The following is a 20902-nucleotide window of genomic DNA, read 5'->3' as shown; positions in this document are numbered from 1 at the left end:
TGTACATAGGTTCATTTGTGATATATTTTAGATTCCACATAAGTGATATCATTAGAACATTCTCTAACACCATACACAAAAATAAACACAAAATGGATTAAAGACCTAAATGTAAGGCCATATACTATAAAACTCCAGACAAAACTTTCTCTAAAAAAGATAGATGCACCCCTATGTTCATTGCAGCACTATTCACAATAGCCAAGACATAGAAACAACCTGAATGCCCACTGACAGATAAATGGATTAAGAAGATGTGGTACATATATACAATAGACTTCTATTCAGCCATAAAAAATAAAAATAGAATAAGATAAAATAATGCCATTTGCAGCAACATGGATGCTGAATAGTGGAGATTCTCATACCAAGTGAAGTCAGTCAGAAAGAGAAAGACAAATACCATATGATATCACTTATATGTGGAATCTAAAATGTAGCACTGGTCTTTTAACTGCTCTTCCTGACTCTACTTTTGGTGCCTCCTTTACAATATCCACACTGATGCTAAATGGTCATTCTAAATCACAAATCCAAATGTGGCATCCTCTTTAAATTCCACAGTTTTCTTAAAGCCTATAGAATAAAGTCCAAAATTCCAATAATAGTATATATGGTATCCCTGACCCTTCAGGATAAGCAGTTTCTTCTCTCCCCGTTTCATCTCTAGACACCTCCCCCCAACACCCTCCATGCTTTTGCCATTGTAGTCTATATTTCATTTGTAGAAATCAACTTACTTTTTCTTTCCTCCATGCCTTTGCACATAATGTTGATTTTTTTTTTATTTTATTTTATTTTTTTTCGGAATGCCCTTTGCACCAGCCTCTTAATTTGGCTAAGTCAAAACTCAGATCATGAGTTAAAAAATTAAAAGGCTGGAGTTCTTGTTGTGGCGCAGTGGTTAACGAATCCGACTAGGAACCATGAGGTTGCGGGTTCGGTCCCTGCCCTTGCTCAGTGGGTTAAAGGATCCGGTGTTGCCGTGAGCTGTGGTGTAGGTTGCAGACGGACGCAGCTCGGATCCCCCGTTGCTGTGGCTCTGGCGTAGGCTGGTGGCTACAACTCCGATTGGACCCCTAGCCTGGGAACCTCCATATGCCGCAGGAGCGGCCCAAGAAATGGCAAAAAGATAAATAATAATAATAATAATAATAATAATTAAAAGGCTAAAGAAATGAGGAAAACTCTTGACCTTCAAGAGTTAAAGGCAGAGTTCCCATCGTGGCACAGTGGAAACGAATCCGACTAGGAACCATGAGGTTTTGGGTTCAATCACTGGCCTCACTCAATAAGTTAAGGATCCAACGTTGCCATGAGCTGTGGTGTAGGTAGCAGATGAGTCACTGGCATTGCTGTGACTGTGGTGTAGGCCTGCGGCTGTAGCTCTGGTTGGACCCCTAGCCTGGGAACCTCCATATGCCGAGAGTATGGCCTTAAAAAAAAAAAAGGAGTTAAAGGCCAAGCTTCCCAAATCTCAACTCTGTCAAAACTGTGTGTGTGTACGCACACATGCACTTTTGTGAGAAAGATTAGCAGCATAGGTAGAAACCTACATAAGGAAGGGAACTGTTATCTCTCCCCCCTCCCTCCTTCTCCTACAAAAGCAGCACACCGCAGAGACACCTTCAGTGTGGGCTTCGGACTAGAGAAGAGATGTACCTGGAAAACAACCCAGCTGATCCTTCCAACCCCTTATCTTCACAGAGAACAATAGCCAACACAGCCTATGGCCCTAAATGGTAACATTTTTTATTAAGATTCTTATTTTTTCAGAGTTCCTATCATGGATCAGTGGTTAATGAATCTGACTAGGAACCATGAGGTTGCTGCTTCGATCCCTGGCCTTGCTCAGTGGGTTAATGATCTGGCATTGCCGTGAACTGTCATGTAGGTCGCAGACTTAGCTTGGATCCTGCATTGGTATGGCTCTGACATAGGCCAGCAGCTACAGTTTGGATTGGACCCCCTAGCCTGGGAACCTCCATATGCTGTGGGTACGGCCCTAAACAAACAAACAAAAAGTTGTTTGCATATTTTAGAGATTAAGTCCTTGTCAGTTGCATCATTTGAGACTATTTTCTCCCATTCCATAGATTGTCTTTGGTGTTTTTTACAGTTTCCTTTGCTGTGCAATAGCTTGAAGTTTGATTAGGTCCCACTGGTTTATTTTTGTTTTTATTTCTTTTGCCTTAGTAGACTGACTTAAGAAAACATTAGAGGTGTTCCCGTCATGGATTGGTGGTTAATGAATCTGACTAGGAACCATGAGGTTGTGGCTTCGATCCCTGGCCTTGCTCAGTGGGTTAAGGATCTGGCATTGCTGTGAGCTATGGCGTAGGTCAAAGACACGGCTCGGATCCCATGTTGCTGTGGCTCTGGGTAGGCCAGTGGCTATAGCTCCAATTAGACCCCTAGCCTGGGAACCTCCATATGCCACAGGAGCAGTCCAAGAAATGGCAAAAAAAGAAGAGAAAAGAAAAGAAAAAAGAAAACATTTGAATAGTTTATGTCAGAGAATGCTTTGCCTATGTTCTTTTCTAGGAGTTTGATGGTGCCTTGATTTATATTTGTCTTTAAGCCATTTTAAGTTTATTTTTGTGCATGGTGTGAGGGTGTGTCCTAGTTTCAGTGATTTACATGCAACTGTCCAGTTTTCCCAGCACCACCTGCTGAGGAGACTATCTTTTTCCCATTTAATATTCTTGCCTCTTTTGTTGAAGATTAATTGACCATAGGTGTCTGGGTTTATTTCTGGGTTCTCTATTCTGTTCCATTGATGTGTATGTCTGTTTTTGTACCTATACCACACTGTCTGCATTGCTGTAGCTTTGTAATATTGCCTGAAATCTTGGAGAGTTATGCCTCCTGCTTTTTTTTTTTTTTTTTTCCCCTCAGGATTGCTTTGGCAATTGTGGGTCTTTTATGGTTCCCTATAAAAAAAAAATTTGGATTGTTTGTTCTTGTTCTGTGGAAAATGTCATGGGTAATTTGACAGGGATTGCATTGAATCTATAGATTGCTATGGGTAGTATGGCCATTTTTACGATATTAATTCTTCCAATCCAGGAGCATGGGATATCTTTCCATTTCTTTACAGCCTCTTTAATTTCCTTGATTAATGTTTTATAGTTCTGAGCATTTAAGTCTTTCAGTCTCTTTAGTCAGGATTATTCCTAGGTATTTTTAATTTTGGGGGGTGCGATTTTAAAAGGTATTGTATTTTTATATTCATTTTCTAATATTTCATTGTTAGTATACAGAAATGCAACCAATTTCTGAATGTTAATTTTGTATCCTGCTACTTTGCTGAATTCATTGATCCACTAGAGTAGATTTTGTGTGGAATCCTTAGGGTTTTCTATATATAGTATCATGTCCTCTGCATAGCATTACAATTTTACCTCTTTTCTTCCAGTTTGGATACCTTTTATTTGTCTGATTGCCGTGGCTAGGACTTGCAATGCTATGTTGAAAAAAACTGGCGGGAGTGGGCATCCTTGTCTTGTTCAAGATTTTAGTGGGAAGGCTTTCAGCTTTTCTCCATTGAGTATTATATTTGCTGTGGGTTTGTTATAAATGGCTTTCATTATGTTAAGGTGTGTTACCACTAAACCCACTTTAAAAAAAAAAATTGTGTTTATCATGATTGGATGTTGGATTTTTTCAAATGCCTTTTCTGCATCTTTTTTTTTTTTTTTTCATTTGGTCTTTTTAGGGTCAGACTTGCTGCATTTGGAGGTTCCCAGGCTAGGGGTGGAAGAGGTTGGATCAGAGATGTAGCTGCTGGCCTACACCACAGCCAAGGCAATGCCAGATCTGAGCCATGTCTGCGACCAACACCACAGTTCAGAGTAACATCAGATCCTTAATCATTGAGCAAGACCAAGGATTGAACCTGCATCCTCATGAGGTACTAGTCAGATTCGTTTCCACTGAGCCATGACAGGAACTCCAGTTTTTCTGCATCTGTTGAGATGATCACGTGGTTTTGACTTTTCTTTTGTTAATGTGTGTGAAGTTGATTGATTTGCACATGTTGAACCATCCTTGTGAACCTGGGATGAACCCCACTTGGTTATGATATATGGTCTTTTTTATATGTTGTTGGATTTGGTTGGCTAAAATTTTGTTGAGAATTTTTGCATCTATATTCATCAAAGATAATGGCCTATAGTTTTCTTTTTTGGTGATATCTTTGTCTGGTTTTGGAATTAGGGTGATGGTGGCATCATAGAATGTCTTTGGGAGTGTTCCTTCTTCTTTAACCTTTGGGAAAAGTTTAAGAAGGATGAATATAAGCTCTTCTTTTTATGTTTGGTAGAATTCACCTAAGAATTCATCTGATCCTGGACTTTTGTTTGTAGGAAGTGTTTTTATTACATATTCAATTCTGTTTCTAATGATCAGTCTGTTCAATTGATTTATTTCTTCTTGATTCAGTTTTGGTGGGCTTTCTCTAGAAAGGTGTCCATTTCTTCTAGGTTGTCAAATTTGTTGGAATATAATTGTTCATAGTATTCTCTTATGGTTTTTTGTATTTCTGCAGTATCCATTGAGATTTCTCCTTTTTCATTTCTTGTTTTTGAGTTTTTTCTCCCTTCTTCTTGGTGAGTCTGGCCAGAGGTTTGTCAATTTTGTTTACCCTTTCAAAGAACTACCTCTTGGTTTTATTAATTTTTCTATTCTTTTCAGAATCTCTGCTTTATTGATTTCCTCTTTGATCTTTATGATTTCCTTCCTTCTGCTGACATTAGGTTTTGTTTGTTCTTTTTCTAATTCTTTTAGGTGGTAGGTTAAGTTGTTGATTTGAGATTTTTCTTCTATTCTGAGAAGGGCCTGTATTGCTATAAACTTCCCTCTGAGCACTGCTTTTTTTGGCATCCCATACATTTTGAATGGTGGTGTTTTCATTATCATTTGTCTCAAGGTATTTTTTAATTTCCCTTTTGATTTCCTTGTTGTTTAATCTCCATGTAGTCAATTTTTTATCATTTCTTTTCCTGTGGCTGATTTCTAGTTTCATGCCATTTTTGGTCAGAGAAGATCCTTGAAATAATTTCTATATGCTTAAATTTGTTGAGATTACTTTTGTGCCCCAGTATGTGGTCAGTCCTTGAGAGTGTTCCATGTGCACTTGGAAAGAATATATATTCTGATTTTTTTGGATGCAATGTGCAGAAAATGTCAATTAAGTCCAACTTTTCTATTGTGTATTTAGGAGCTTTGTTGTCTTATTAATTTTCTGCCTAAAGGATCTGCCCATTTATGTGAGTGGGGTGTTAAAATCTCCTACAATTACTGTATTCCCATCAATTTCTTTCATGTCTGTTAGTATTTGTTGCATGTATCTGGGTAACCTATATTAGGGGCATATATACTGATGCTTGCAATATCCTCTTTTTGAATGGATCCTTTTATCATTAAATAGTGTCCTTCTTTTGCTTTATGGCCTTTGTTTTAAAGTCTATTTTGTCTGATATGAGTATTGCAACTCCTGCTTTCCTGTCTTCTGCATTCACATGTAGTATATTTTTCTGTCCCCTCCTTTCAATTTATATGTGTCCTTTGCCCTAAGGTGAGTCTCTTGTAGACAGCATATTGTAGTCTCTTGTTTTTTTTATCCAATCTGCCACTGTATGTGTTTTGATTGGAGCATTCACTCCATTGACATTTAAGGTAATTATTCTTACATGTGTATTTATTGCCATTTTATTTATTTATTTTGTCTTTTTGCCTTTTCTAGGGCCACTCCCACGTCACATGGAGGTTCCCAGGCTAAAGGTTCAATCAGAGCTGTAGCTGCTGGCCTACGCCACAGCCACAGCAATGCAGGATCCAAGCCTCATCTGCAGCCTACACCACAGCGCATGGCAATGCTGGATCCTTACCCCACTGAGCAAGGCCAGGTATCGAACCTGCAGCCTCCTGGCTCCTAGTCAGAATCGTTAACCACTGAGCCATGATGGGAACTACCTTATTGCCATTTTAAACGTTGTTTTCCAGTTGATTCTGTTTTGTTTCTCCTTTGTTCCTTTCTTTTTTTGGTTGGATGATTTCCATTTATTTTATGCTTAAGTACTTTTCTTCAGTTTTTGTGAATGTAATGTTCGGTTTTGTTTTGTGGTTGCCCTGTTTTTTAGGTATATTAACCCCTTCCTATATCTGCTTGCTTTAGCCTGATAGTCATATAGACTCAAACACCTTCTAAGAAAGAAAAGACAGAGAGAGTCTGGATTTTCTTACTTTCCTTCCCCACATTTTATGATTTTGTAGTCCTTTTTTAACTTCTTCATGTTTGTCCTTTTGCTATTCCTTGTGTTTACTGTCACTTTTACAATAGGTTTTTCCTCCCCTTTTAGATCTGTGTATGGACTTATTTAAGTGATTTCTTTCCATTTTTGATTTCCTCCATACTATTTCTTCTTTTTTATTTAGAGGAGCCCTTTCAGCATTTCTTTTAGAATGTGTTTAGTATTGCTGTACTTTTAGTTTTTGTTTGTTGGAGAAATTCTTTATTTCTCCTTCTATTTTAAATTCTATTCTTGCTGAGTATAGTATTGTAGGCTGCAAATTTTTCCCTTTTAGAACTTTGGCCTATAGTCTTTCTGTAGAGAAATCAGCTCATAGTCTTATAGGGATTCCCTTATAATTAATTTTATTTTTCTCTTGCTGCTGTTAGAATTCTCTCTTTGTATTCAACGTTTGCCATTATTATTATAATATGTCTTGGTGTGGGCCTGTTTGGGTTCAATTTGTTTGGGGCCCTCTGTGCTTCCTGTATCTTGATAGCTATTTCCTTTAGACTTGGAAAGTTTTCAGCCATAGTATCTTCAAATATTTCAATCCCTTTTCTTTTTCTGCTCCTTCTGGAAACCCTATTATGCATAGATTAGCCCACTTTATTATCTCACAGATTTCTTATATTGTTTCCATATTTTTCATTGGGTTTTCTGTCTGCTGTCCTGATTGAGTGATTTCCATTATTTTATCTTCCAAGTCACTAATTCATTCTTCTTTATTATTCATTCTGCTCTTTAGTGCCTTTAACTCACCTTGTGTCTCTGCAAATGAATTTTATAATTTTTCTTGGGTCCTCCTTACATTTTCTTGCTCCTTTCTAAAGTAATCTGCATTACTGTTCATATCCACTCTTAATTCCTTCATATTCACTCTTTATTCCTTCAGTATTTTCATTATCTCCTTTTTGACCTCAGTTTCTGTTAGACCGCAGAGGTCTGTTTCATTGTTGGCTCCTTCATATGAATTCTCCTGTTCGTTTAACTGGAAATCATTCCTGAGCTTCTTCATTTTGCTTATATTTTTCTTATTCTTTGAGTTTAGGGGAAAAAACTACTGTAGTCTTGGAGGGCTATTTATATGTACAAGCGCCCCTGGGTATTTTGTGAGGGAGGGCTTACTATTTATTTTTAGGGTGCAGTGTGTGCTTCCAGGGAGATGGAGGCAATGGACAGGGCTAGTAGCTAGTGCCTGGTTTCTGGGCCTTTGACAGTGGCAAGGACACATGGGAAGGTGTGCAGGCTGCTCCTAGTTGCAGGGCCCTGGGAAGTGACTGTGATCAGGCAAGTGTAGTGGCACCTGGAGCATCTGGCAGTGGCAGAAACAGGGTGGATGCATTCCCAGGGAAATGAGAGCAAAAATGGGTGGTGCTCAGTTGCAGTGCTCTCTTCTTTGCCAAACTCTGAGGTGACTGGGGCCACAGGTGGTGCCTGTTCACAGACCCCTAGTGGTGGTGTGCCATGCTCACCTCTGGTGTCTGAGATAGCTGCTGTGATTTGCCCCCACTGCCTGTAGAACACAGAAGAGGCACTGCATTGTGCTTAGCCCACCCCCCACCCTCCCGCCCTGCCACTGCCCTTAGCCCACACAAGAGGTGCCTGGCCACCTATAGCCCATACAAGAGGCACCCCATCACCAGTAGCCCATGCAAATGGTGCCTTGCCACCAGTACCCTGTGCCAGAGGCACTTCGCCTACTGAGAGTCGGTGCTTGTGCACAGGAAAAGATATTCCTATGGTGGTCTTCCCTCCTCCTCTCACCCTCCACAATGGTGCCTTGCTTCTCCTGTGGGTCCAGGCCTCCTCCTGTGCTCCTTTGGCTATGGTGCTCCACTTCTCAGTCCATGATACACCACTCCCTAGCCCCTCAAGCTGTTTTCACACAGCCAACCCTAGTCCTCTCCCTGAAACTGACCTCAGGAGCCTGAGTCTCAGCACCCAGTCCCTGCCCGAGCATCTCAGGCTGCAGTGTCCAGGGGTGGTGGTAAAGGTAAGTCTGTGTGGCCCTCACTCTGCTTTGCCCTCCTCGGTCCAACTGCTGAGCTTTTCTCCGAAACTTGGAAGTCCCCGTCTAGGTGATCTCCCCATTGGTTAAGTGGCTTCCCAGGGTGTGGGTCCTTTCCTCTTTAACAGCTCCCTCTCAGGAATGCTTGTCCCATCCTAACTCCTTTTCTCTCTCTCGCACTCTTTTCTTTCCCCCCTTTTTTCTACCCAGTTATGTGAAGGGTTTCTCGCCCTATGTGGAGGTTTAAGGTCTTCTATCAGTGTTCAGTAGATGTTCTGTGCGAATTGTTCTACATGGAGATTTTTTTTTTTTTTTATGTATTTTCAGGAAAAGGTGAGCGCCACATCTTACTCCTCTGCCATCTTGATCCTTCCTGTGGTAACAATTTTATTTTATTTATTTATTTACTTACTTACTTATTTTTTTAGGGCTACACCTGTGGCATTTGGAAGTTCCCAGGCTTGAGGTCAAATCAGAGCTGCAGCTGCCGCCCTACACCACAGACACAGCAACACCATATTCAAGCCTCATCCTCAACATGCGCCGCAGCTTGTGGCAACACTGTATCCTTAACCCACTGAGCAAGGCCAGGGATCAAATCCACATCCTTATAGATAAGGGCTAAATTCTTATCCCACTGAACCACAACAGACTCCTAATGGTAACATTTTTAATCTGGAACTGCAAAACACAATGGTCTGGCACCTAGAAAGTCCTCAATAAATATCTGTTGAATGGTCAGACAAACAGAAAGTAAATAGGCAACATAGGCAAAATGTTGATGATTACTGAAGTTGAGTAATAAATTTAAAGTATTCCAAAATATACACTTTTTAAAAATGCTATAAAATCCAAATTCAAGTTCTGTGTTAAGTATTTTAGCAAATAGTAAAAAGTAGTTGCCAGACAGGAGATATAGAAGATATTCCTCATTTCTGAATATAATAATATCAGAGTTGTTAGAGAACTAAATAAGATCATATACATTTAAGTTCAGCACTCAGCCTGGCACATGGGAAATATATGGCAAATGCAGATTCTTCTCATTATTGATCTTGGATTTGAGCCCTGTACTCAACAGAACCTATGGCCATTAAATGAAATGCTAGTGGAGTTCCCATCTTGGTGCAGCAGAAAGGAATCCAACTAGGAAACATGAGGTTGCAGGTTCAATCCCTGCCTTGCTCAGTGGGTTAAGGATCTGGTGTTGCCGTGAGCTGTGGTGTAGGTCGCAGATGCAGCTCGGATCTGGCATTGCTGTGACTCTGGCGTAGGCCAACAGCAACAGCTCCGATTCGACCTCTACCCTGGGAACCTCGATATGCCGCGGGTGAGGCCCTAAAAAGACAAAAGACAAAAAAAAAAAAAAAAAATGCTAGCAAGTGGAGATCTCCAACTAATATCTCCCAGTGCCTTAATAGAGTAGTGGTTACTTGACAAAGTTTACTTTTCCACAAAATATACTAACACCTTAATTAACTTGAAGAGGCTATTTTTATCTGAGGTAGCTAAGAATCTTTGAAGGGCAAGATATACCTGACGTTACAAATCTGTTTTCTAAATACTCTTCTCCCTGCCTCCCCACCACCACCCATACTATACACATTTTTTTTCTGCTATCTCAGGGGCTAATGAAGACTCCAAGAAGCCACTGCCAAGCAAGTTTTCTTCTAAGAGCAGATGCTCTAAAGAGGTTGGAGAAGTGGAAGGGGCTGTGGTAAGTAGCTCCAGGAAGGATCCGGAAGTAGAGGAGAAGAGACTCAGCTGGGATCCTTTTGATCCTCACCTTTTTGACCCTCACCACAGTTGGACAAGCCTACATCCAAAAGTTCTGGACATTTGTCAGGGAGTGTCGACAGGGGGTGAGGGGCAAAGACTCCTCCAGTCTCCAGGATGAAAACTGAACCAATGAGGAATATCCCTGAGTCAGGGCAGCATTTGACAAGTCACCACTGTTACACCTACTTGTTATAAATGTTGCTGCTTAAGGCACTTCTATAGTCTACAATGTAGAGAATATGATTAAACTTTCCTCTCACAGCCTGGGATTCTTGCCCACTCTTAAGGCCATTAGTCTGAGCTTGGGTTCTTACTGCATTTAACTATTGATGAAAAACATAGTATGAAGATGACAGGTTAATATGGGCCTTGAAAATACCCTAAAAGTCAGTCATTTGAAAGATTCCTAATAGAGATGCATTACTAAATCTACACATCTGTAAAAATAAAGTCATAGTTAAGGAAAGGCTCATTTTCTTTCTTTTACAATAGCACATAATTGAGTCTTATATTTGCCCATTTTGCTAATTAGAATTTTTAAATTATTTAAATCATAGTCTGTGTTCCAGAATTACAGAATAAAAATGACAGTGGAGATGAGGGAAAGGAGAAAATGTAAAAAAAAAAATCCATTTGACTTGACTTATATTTAATCAATGTTTCTTCAACACTATCGAAATAATTTTTTATATAAGGAATTTCAGATTTTAATAAAAAGTAATTATAAGATCCTAATATGAGAAAATATTTTTATTACATAAACAATGATATAATACCTAAAGCTGCATGTGAAACTTTTAAGTATAAATAAGACATAGAAATTAATATATGCAAATTAGATACTTTTATTAGCATTAAATAAACAATTCTAATACTCTCATTCTAGGCTGAGAACAGAAGACTAAGTCTTATAGTCGATAAAACAGAATCAAATGTACGTTTAAGCAAGGCATTTCAAAAGAAATGTTAGTAATTTAAAATAAAGGCTACCACTTAGACTGTGCTCTGGGCACAATGCCTACCTCCTTATGTATTTTGCATTATTTAATCCTCTCAATAGCCCTATGAGTAAGGTGCTTTTACTTCCTATTATTAAGAAAAGAAAATGGAAACTCAATGTGATTAAAAATTTGCAATGTGATTAAAAAGTCACATACCTGTAATTTGAAAATAAGTCAGTTTTATCCCCAAATCTATGTATTTATATTGTCCACAAGACCACATGTTCCACAAGAACAGGAACCAGTATATTCTGTCCTCCACTGGCACATATTATGTGTTCAACAAATAATAATGAAAGAATGCATATGTATATATGTGTATTCCTAATTTCTTTACTAAATTTTTTCCTTTGTTACTAAAGGAGAAATGTGTACATTTATAAACTCACACATTATTGGAAAAAGAACTTTTTAAGAGTTCCTGCTATGGTGAGCAATGGGTTAAGGATCTGGTGGTGTCACTGTAGTGGTTGGCTCAGGTTGCTGCTCTGCTGAGGTTTCCATGCCCTGCCTGGGAACCTTCAGGGCCGGCAAAGGCTGGCCGAAAAAACCAAAAAACCAAAACAAACAAAAACCTTTTTAAACGTTTTAAATTACCTATTTATATTCATTATGTCAGTTTATTTTCAAGGATGACCAAAGCCCTTTCCCCATCCAAACTGACGTGGTGATATGGCTGAGGTATTAACTTTTTCCCTCTGGTTTTCCCTTCCTCCTTCCTTTCCCTCACTTCCTGGACTCTGCACCCATTATGGGGCTCAGGTCTCATCACTGCCTCAGGGCAGTACTCTGCTGGGCAAACAGCAAATCTTCAAGATTTTCATTTTTTGTTTCTTTGACCCCTGCCTCTCATCACCGCATGCCAAAGTTCTAGGTCCAGGAATCCAACCCCCTTGTTACAGCAGCGACAATGCAGGATCCTTAGGTCCTTAACCCACTCTGCAACCAAGGGAACTCCAAGATGTTCATATTTCAAAGCCCAGGTAGCCACCCACCAGGAGGAGGCCATGAGAACAGAGATACCATAGTACAGTCCGAACAACTGATAACCAACTGGCTCACCAATCCTCCGGCTCGTTTAATATACACCCTTCACATTTGTGACAAAAGTAAAAGGGAAGGAGTCCAGGAAGGCTTCAAGCTAACTATTTTCATACTAACCTGGCAGAAGCTCCCAATCAGAGATTAGGTTCATGGCAGCAAATAAAAAGAACGCATTGCTTCACACACAGCTCTGTGGGCTGAGCTTCACAGTCACTACAATTATTATTGTATACATATTCTTTTTTAGAGCCAACCACAGACCTTTCATTTTAAGCCGTTGAAGAATTACCAACTTTTCTATTTCTAATTTGTTCAAAAATCAAATTCATGAATTGAGCGAAGACCAAGAATTCACACAGCCAAACTCCGCTGTTTGATAAATTTTACAAAAAGCAAAGGCAAGGAAGAAGTGATTTCCAGAGTTCATGAGGAGAAACTTGGAAATTTAATAAACTATACCACAGAAAATCCACCACGCTCTATCTGTAATGACAAACAAGAACTTCACTTTTCTTCTCTTTTCTTTTTTTTTTTTTTAACTAGGCACTATATTTTTAGAAAGAGAAGGCAAAACCACTGAACTGAACCGAATGGAACAAAAACTCCCAGTACCTTCTGGAATAATATTCCAGCCAAAACGCCTGCCAGCAGAGGCCTTACCCGGGACTGGGTTTGTGCGCGCAGCGTTTAACTGCCCCTCCTCTTCATTGAAGAGACTTGGGGAAATCCTCCAATGAGAGACTCTTAGAGGTAGGGGGTGTGGCTTCAAGGGGCGGAGAACTTGACTCCAGAATAATAGCGGAAAGTGTAGTGTGTGCCGATTGGCGGGACTTATTCCCCATGAACCTGTCCTGTTTGGCCCACTGGAGGCATCCATCAAAAGAAGTACACCAATCATCGGCGAAGATGTCCTCCCACCGCCGCGAGAAAGCCCCGCCCTCCAATATATTACTCAGGAGGGCGGTCGCGGGCCCTTCGGCTCCGAGCTGACCCTGCGAAGGGCAGTGTTGGCTCCGCAGCGCTGCGGAGACCTCCACCTAGGACGGTTTCCCCTCCCCGGGCCTCTCCCCTCTTTCCCGCGATTCTCCTCGCCTCGTAGGCTTCTCGGATCTAATATCGTGGGGTGAGGTGAGAGCAGGCCCGGGGAGGGTGGTTACCGCTGAGGAGCTGCAGTCGCGATCAAGGTGAGCTGGGATTTCCAGGTTAACCTGGGGGTGCGGGCAGGGAGCAGGGTTAGAGACGCGGGGTGAGGGGAAAGTCCTGCGCCCTTTTCCTCGGTTAACTCTCCAGAGTAACAAGTTCAGGCTAGTCCGTGCCTGGAGGGGCGGGGCCAGATCCGACCTCCTAAGGCGTCTTAGTGTCAGGTCGGCCCTGTCCCAGGCACTAACCCTGGGGCGAAAGAGGTGGACCCAAGAAGTTAGTGGTTCCACATCTGCCCACCACTTCCGTCGCCCAACCCTAAAGATCCCCTGCCTTCCTGTCTATTGGTTGTTGGTGGGAGGAACCAACAGTGTATCCTGGGCTTAAGCCTGTGCCTGGGACCTAGTAGAAGTTCTTTACTATCTTAAATTAATGAACCCCCCAGGCTCCCCTTGCAGGCTGCGAAAGCCTCCTGCCCCCACTGCGTGCTTCCATAACGCCCTTTAAGCTTTCTTTCCTAGCACCAATAAAAGTTAACAATTCTTGAGCACTGTGTGCCGAGCTCTATACGTTAAACTCTAGTTCAATCATGTTTAATCTTCACAGCCATTCAACGAGGCAGATTTACGGCTAGAAATAAGCTCAATTTCATTGTCCAGTGTTTATCAGGCACCTACTATGTGTGCTATGTACATATGTACCTAGGGGATCTCATTTATTCCACACAAGTCTATGAAGTAGGTAATAACCTCATACTCTTTACATATCAGGGACTAAGGACTAAGAAAAATTTCCCATTGCTCATAAATGGCCGGATAGCTACTGCTATATAATTTCAAACTTTGGGCATAAAGATTTGCTTTTTTTTTTCCTTTAAAAAAGCATGGCTACTGCCCTCTAGGAACTCAGCAATTTAGGATGTGACCAACTGGTTGGGGAGGGAGGGAATAACAGATGGCGCTTTGCCTCGACTTAGATTCACTAATAGCATTGAGGGAGGGGAGACTTGTGTTAGGATGCACTTAGCACAACACAAGGCAGGAAGGCCCCGTTCTTTCACTCCTTTCTGGGCTTTGTTCTATATATAGATGATAGAAGTACCAACAACAACTGACTCTCAGAAACTGCTACACCAGCTGAATGCCCTGTTGGAACAGGAGTCGAGATGTCAGCCAAAGGTCTGCGGCTTGAGACTAATTGAGTCTGCACACGATAATGGCCTTAGGATGACTGCAAGACTGAGGGACTTTGAAGTAAAAGATCTTCTTAGTTTAACTCAGTTCTTTGGCTTTGACACCGAGACATTTTCTCTAGCTGTGAATTTACTGGACAGATTCCTGTCCAAAATGAAGGTACGTTTAAAGCTACATTACCCTGAGTATTTCCTGGTTTTCCTCAGTGATTTTGGAGATAGTATTGCTAGGTTTGGGGAGTATTCATAAACTTGACCTTTTTTGTTTTCAGGAAGTAGCCAAAACATGTGTACTACAGCATTGATAAATATTCTTCCTTTTAATCAAGAGTAATGCATCATTTATTAGACTTCTGACATTGAAAAATATTCTAATATCTGGAATTCTGTCATGGCTCAGTGGCTAACGAATCCGACTAGGAATCGTGAGGTTGTGGGTTGGATCCCTGGCCTTGCTCAGGGGTTAAGGATCCGGTGTTGGCGTGAGCTGTGGTGTAGGTCACAGATGTGGCTGTGGCTCTGGCATAGGCCGGTGGCTACAGCTCCGATTAGACCCCTAGCCTGGGAATCTACATATGCCATGGGTGCGGCCATAGAAAAGACAAAAAAACAAAAGAAAAAGAAAATATTCTAATGTCTGGAGTTCTCTAGTGGCCCAGAGGGTTAAGGACATGGCATTGTCACAGCGTTTCCAAGTAGGAGAGTTGGCTGTGAGCCTTTTTGGTAGATTGTGTATTTTCTTTTTACTCTTGTTTTTTAAAGAAATATGTTAGAGCCAGAATGCTAGATTGTGAGTTAAGAATTAGAATAAGGAGTTCCTTCTGTGGTGCAGTGATTTAAGAATCTAACTGCAGCAGCTCAGGTCACTGTAGAGGTGTGGGTTCAATCCCCCGCCAGGTGCAGTGGGTTAAGGATCCCTAGTTGCCACAGCTGTAGCATAGGTCACAGCCATGACTCAGATTCAGTCCCTGGCTGGGAAGCTTCCATGTGCTATGTGTGCAGCCATTAAAAAAAAATTATACTTCTTTTGTTGATGCTCTCCACCAAGTCAATGAAGTTTATTTCTTAATCTCTATTCATATATGGTAAAGTTCTAATTGTTTTAGCCTTAATCTACTCAAGTCCAGCTTATGGTTGGCATTTCCAGCTTAAGTTTGCATATAGTAGAATTTTCTGAATGAGCATATATATTAATGTTTCCATATATTATATATTTATTTCCCTATAGTGGATAGGCAGGACATCCGTGTAGCTTTCAGAGTTTAAAAATACATCTGACTTCTGTGTGTCCATGGTCATTGGTGGATGAAAGAATGTGACAGTGAAAATGAAACTCGTCTTTTTAGTCCTCACTACCTAACAAAATGCATCATATATGGAAAGAACTTGGTGTTTGTTGAGTTAAATGGTTCAAGAAACTTGTTCAATAGACTGATTAAACATCTCTTTAGACACCATGTGCAGGCACTACCATTTTAACTCTATAAATGTTGCACAGATGAATGACATTCACTTGTCCCTTAAGCATATTATACTCCTAGTGGGAATAATGTTTGTACTATCCTACAGTACAAGGAATATTAAGAAAATAAAGTTTCAGTTGAGCTGGAACTTAAAGTGAATAGAATTTTGAGTGACAAATTTTGATTGTAGACATTCAGAAAATGATAAAAAGATTTGTAGTGAATAGAGGTTTACAGGCAGAGTAAAGAATATCTACTGAAGTATTTACAAACATTTTTTACTGTAACTACAGAAGAAAACAGACTGAAAAAAATGCAACATTCTGGAAAGAAATTTTGTGCATAAGCTGTCTTCATATAAGCCTTTGATCAGATAATTTGGTCCAACTAGAATACAGTACTTATAGTTCTAAACAAACCAAAAAAAGTTAAGCCGAACATTGTATTGAAACTTAGTCCATTTACTCAAAAATTGGTTCCAAATGTGTACATGTGGTTCAGAGGCACCAGCGGATCACGTTAAATCCGTCACAGCTGAGAAATAAACTCAGCAATACATTTTTGAAGTGATGGGTCTGAGTTCTAGATTATCCTTTACGTTTTTTTTTTTTTAACTGAAATAAGGTAAAGATGTAGACTTACTGTCTTTTTAGGTACAGCCCAAGCACCTTGGGTGTGTTGGACTGAGCTGCTTCTATTTGGCTGTAAAATCATTAGAGGAGGAAAGGAATGTCCCACTGGCAACTGATTTGATCCGAATAAGCCAGTATAGATTCACGGTTTCAGACTTGATGAGAATGGAAAAGATTGTGTTGGAGAAGGTGTGTTGGAAAGTCAAAGCTACTACTGCCTTTCAATTTCTACAACTCTATTATTCACTCCTTCAAGAGAGCTTGCCATATGAAAGGTATGTGATCTTTGTTTTTAACAAAAGAGATTTGAAAATCAGAATGGTATTGTCTGGGTGTTACATAAAAATCAGTATCCTGGGAGAATTCCCATCAAATTAAGTAAAATGACAGCTGAGCTCCTTGAATTTCACTTCATTCTCCAGCAGAAGTGAGAAGACTTTCAGTCAAAAGTAGCTGCTTGAAGTCTGTGAAGGCTAATTCTTGAGATTAAAAGACATTTCAACTTCTTTAAAAATTATTTTTCCTTTATAGACTAGTTAAAGTTAACTTATAGAACCTAGTAGGTAAGTATCTAACAGATTAATGAAAAGGGAACTTTAGATTCAAAAATACAGTAATTAAAATGAAAAGGAAAGAAACCTTGGTAGTTGTGGCATGATGCTTTTTATTTACTTATTGCCCAAATTACTTAAAAATCACGTATGGTATCCTTAAGCAGTTAATGTCTCTGAAGAAAGGGAAATTCTGCAGATAATTTATTTTCTATAAGTGTACATAAGCTTCATTATAAAATTGACTTATTTTTCTAAAAATTTCATTTGACTGGATACAAAAGTATCTACATAAAATTAATCTCATTTTCTTTTTAAAGGAGGAACAGCCTTAACTTTGAAAGACTGGAAGCTCAACTTAAGGCATGCTACTGCAGGATCATATTTTCTAAAGCAAAGGTAAATATTTCATAAAGATTAAACGTATCTATTTTTATATTCAACATCTACTTTATTTACTTTAAAACTTCTCTGTTTTAGCCGTCTGTGTTGGCATTGTCTATCATTGCATTGGAGATCCAAGCACTGAAGTGTGTAGAGTTAGCAGAAGGAGCAGAATGTCTTCAGAAACATTCCAAGGTATGTCAAGGTTATAGCCTAAATTCTAGTAACAGCTGTAAAAGAAACTAAAGCACTTGTTCTTGAAGTAAATGAGATGTCATGTGTTTATGTGAAACTTCAGTGGCTTATTCTCAAATTTTTTTGACAAGGAAAGACACATGTTGATAAGGTTGCAATTTCTGTAATTAAATACTGTAGGACTTCTAACTAATAGATGTTTTAAATTTATGCACAGATAAATGGCAGAGATTTGACTTTCTGGCAAGAGCTTGTATCCAAGTGTTTAACTGAATATTCATCAAACAAGTGTTCCAAACCAAATGTTCAGAAGTTGAAATGGATTGTTTCTGGGCGTACTGCACGGCAACTGAAGCACAGTTACTACAGAATAACTCACCTTCCAACAATTCCTGAAATGGTCCCTTAATTGGTAAATTTGGCTCATAGTTATTCTCCATGTAAAGAAATTTTTCTCATGCTATAATGCCCTTCTATAATTCAAGAATTTAAACTGAATTATTGGAGTTCCCGTCGTGGTGCAGAGGAAATGAATCTGACTAGGAACCATGAGGTTTTGGGTTCGATCCCTGGCCTTGCTCAGTGGGTTAAGGATCCAGCGAACTGTGGTATAGGCTGGTGGCTACAGCTCCGATTAGACCCCTAGCCTGGGAACTTCCATATACTGCGTGTGCGGCCCTAAAAAAAGACAAAAATTTTTAAAAATCTTAATTATTTTCAAAATAAACAAGATAGAGTTGGAATAGCAAAGGGGAAAATGACTTCACTTACCTAATCAGCTAGATTCTGAGGGCATTTACTCCATTCAAGGTACAATACCCTAAGACTAAGGAATTATCTATACCTTTGATATATGTTAGCCATTTCATTACATTATTAGCTTAGAAAGCAGCCTCTTCCTTAATAACCTGAACTTTAAAAGTACCACTAAAATGATTTTTTTTTTTTTTTTTTTTTTTTTGCTTTTTTGGGCCGCATCTGCAGCATATGGAAGTTGCTAGGCTAAGGGTTGAATTGGAGCTACAGCTGCCAGTGTACACCACAGTTCACAGCAATGCCAGATTCTTAACCTGATGATGGAGGAGGCCAGGGATCGAACCCAAATCCTCATGGATACTAGTCAGGTTCATAACCTGCTGAGTCACAATAGGAACTCCCAGTGTTTTCTTAATTGCACATCATTTTGCCATATGTAGACTCAAGCTTTGGCTCATTTTTAAAATAACACAAGCCTAAGAGAACGGCACCAAAAGTTTGAACCACACCCTGAACTAATTTGAGAGCCTTAGTGTATTAACAAAATCAGTATGAACTTGTGTATTATATGTATTGTCACTAAAACATAATATACATTCTTGCCGTTTAATCATGGTGGTGATTTTTCTTTCTACTCAAAAGTAAATGTTAACATTAAACACATTTACATAAGACATGATTACGAACCTTAGATGTAAACAGTTTAGGGAATTCTCTGGTTGCCCAGCAGTTAAGGATCTGGCATTGTCACAGCTGTGGCACAGGTTCCATCCCGGGCCTGGGAGCTTCTGCATGCCATGGGTGTGGCCAAAAATAAATAAATTTTTTAAAAGATGTAAGCAGTTCATTTTTAAAAGGTTGTAATATTTGTGTTTGGAAGACATTAATAACTTGATTTTCTATTTGTTAAATAGGATTAATACAGCAACAACAAAACTCTTCTTTGAAGCCTTTCTCCACAATCCTGAGCTGTGGATTTCATCATGTTGTAATGGATTTAAGCTGTGAAGCCTCAAAACATCACAACTAGATTAACATTGGTGTTTTCAGATTTGGGGAAATTGCCTAATTAACATTACCCTATAGTGGGATTATCCACATTTGAATTCACCTGTGAAGCATACAAATCAAAGCTAACAGCATAAATGTGAAAAGCTAATTGACAAACCTGGGAAGTTAAACTGTGAATGTCATTTCTAACATTGATCCAGCTTTCTACATCGGGTCATTATATTGTATTTAGGTGGTGTTAAAAATGGTAACCTACTTAACTTAAAATTTAAATAATGAGGTTTACATCAAAACCAACATTTCATAAATGCACTTTTAAGGCATAACAAGGGTCATTATTCTAGGCAGTGAAAATAGTTTCTTGGCACCTATAATGCAAATAACAGATAATCCAGAGATGTGGACTTTATTGCTACATGAGAATTACATTTAAATTTCAGGGCATTTTACATAAAGCAAACTACATACCTAGTAATTTTGGCATATTTAATCTTCTAGAAAACAGGTGATGTTTGTACCCATGATTAAAAAATTTTATATAAAATTGACTGCCTCAATGCAGTCCCATCAAGAAAATTATTATAGTAGTAACTCAAAATAACATCACTCTGAAAACTTTCTGAAAAATTTGCACTCCAGAAGTTTTTACTAGGGACTGTTTTTATAAAACCATCATTGCTTCTAATTTAGAATTTTGCTTAGAAAGAAGCAAAATACACTTTCACTAATTACCCCTACTGTGCCAAAAAAGTGTTAAGTAGACATCTTCATAATTATAAGGTTGCTGAAGTAGTATTCAGGACGTTGGTGAATCTAAGGAGATGTGCAGTGTTAAAGTTCTATAAACAGTTCTTCAGTGCAATGTATGGCCTGAATATATCCAGGATGGCTGTACCCAACTTGGGCATATTATACGTAGATATGCATTGGAAAATAAACCAAAGAGCCACAGTATATCTTATGCTTTTGTAAACCATGTTTTATGGATAACTTTCCAGTTTGCTCAAAAGATTGATAAATTTCAATATTTTGAATACATCAGTGTTAATTTTGAGTTGACAGAGGTAACATAACCAACTACCATTATGTTTTGGTACTAAGGGATACCTTTCAATAAAGTTACTGAAATGCATTCTTTGCTGGGTGGTTTTCTATTTATTTCTCTTCTAATTTAACTTGACAATGTAATAATAGAACCACAATAAAAAGCTATCTCCACTAATTTTTTTTTTTTTTTTTTTTTTTTGCTTCTTAGGGCCACACTCACAGCATTTGGAGGTTCCAGGCTAGGGGTCGAATCGGAGCTGCAGCTGCCAGCCTACACCACACCTTGCAGGAACAGGGGATCCTTAACCTACTGAGCAAGGCCTGAAAAAAGATCAAACCTGAAACTAGTCAGATTTGTTTCCCCTGTTCCACAAGGGGAACGCCATTAACTAAATTTCGAACT

At 39.3% G+C, this 20902-nt stretch overlaps 2 protein-coding genes across 3 annotated transcripts in view; one reads left to right on the top strand and one right to left on the bottom strand.

Annotated features, from left to right (window-relative positions):
• Positions 1–12847, bottom strand: part of LOC102157413 (uncharacterized) — an 843474-nt gene extending 830627 nt beyond the window's left edge. The window contains exon 1 of the transcript XR_014830900.1: positions 12741–12847. The gene's annotated coding sequence lies outside the window, so the exon portion shown is untranslated. The remainder of the gene's footprint in view (positions 1–12740) is intronic.
• A 253-nt stretch (positions 12848–13100) lies between these two features.
• CCNG1 (cyclin G1) lies at positions 13101–20584 on the top strand. 2 transcript variants are annotated; one of them, XR_014830741.1, is made up of 7 exons: positions 13101–13312; positions 14357–14620; positions 16577–16830; positions 17427–17505; positions 17587–17685; positions 17903–18238; positions 18608–20584. XR_014830741.1 is itself a non-coding variant. In NM_001031781.2 (7 exon segments), coding segments are annotated over 5 exon segments (888 nt in total). In that variant the 5' UTR covers positions 13102–13312; the 3' UTR covers positions 18095–18097; positions 19356–20584.
• Positions 20585–20902: the final 318 nt, after the last annotated feature.

Source organism: Sus scrofa, chromosome 16, assembly GCF_054392235.1.
Source record: "Sus scrofa isolate SSC_HxYL_T2T_F1_AM1 chromosome 16, Sscrofa_HxYL_maternal_Yorkshire_Landrace_v2.0, whole genome shotgun sequence".
Lineage (NCBI taxonomy): Eukaryota > Metazoa > Chordata > Mammalia > Artiodactyla > Suidae > Sus > Sus scrofa.
The sequence above is the reverse complement of the archived record's forward strand: the minus strand, read 5'-3'. Positions and strand labels throughout refer to the sequence as shown.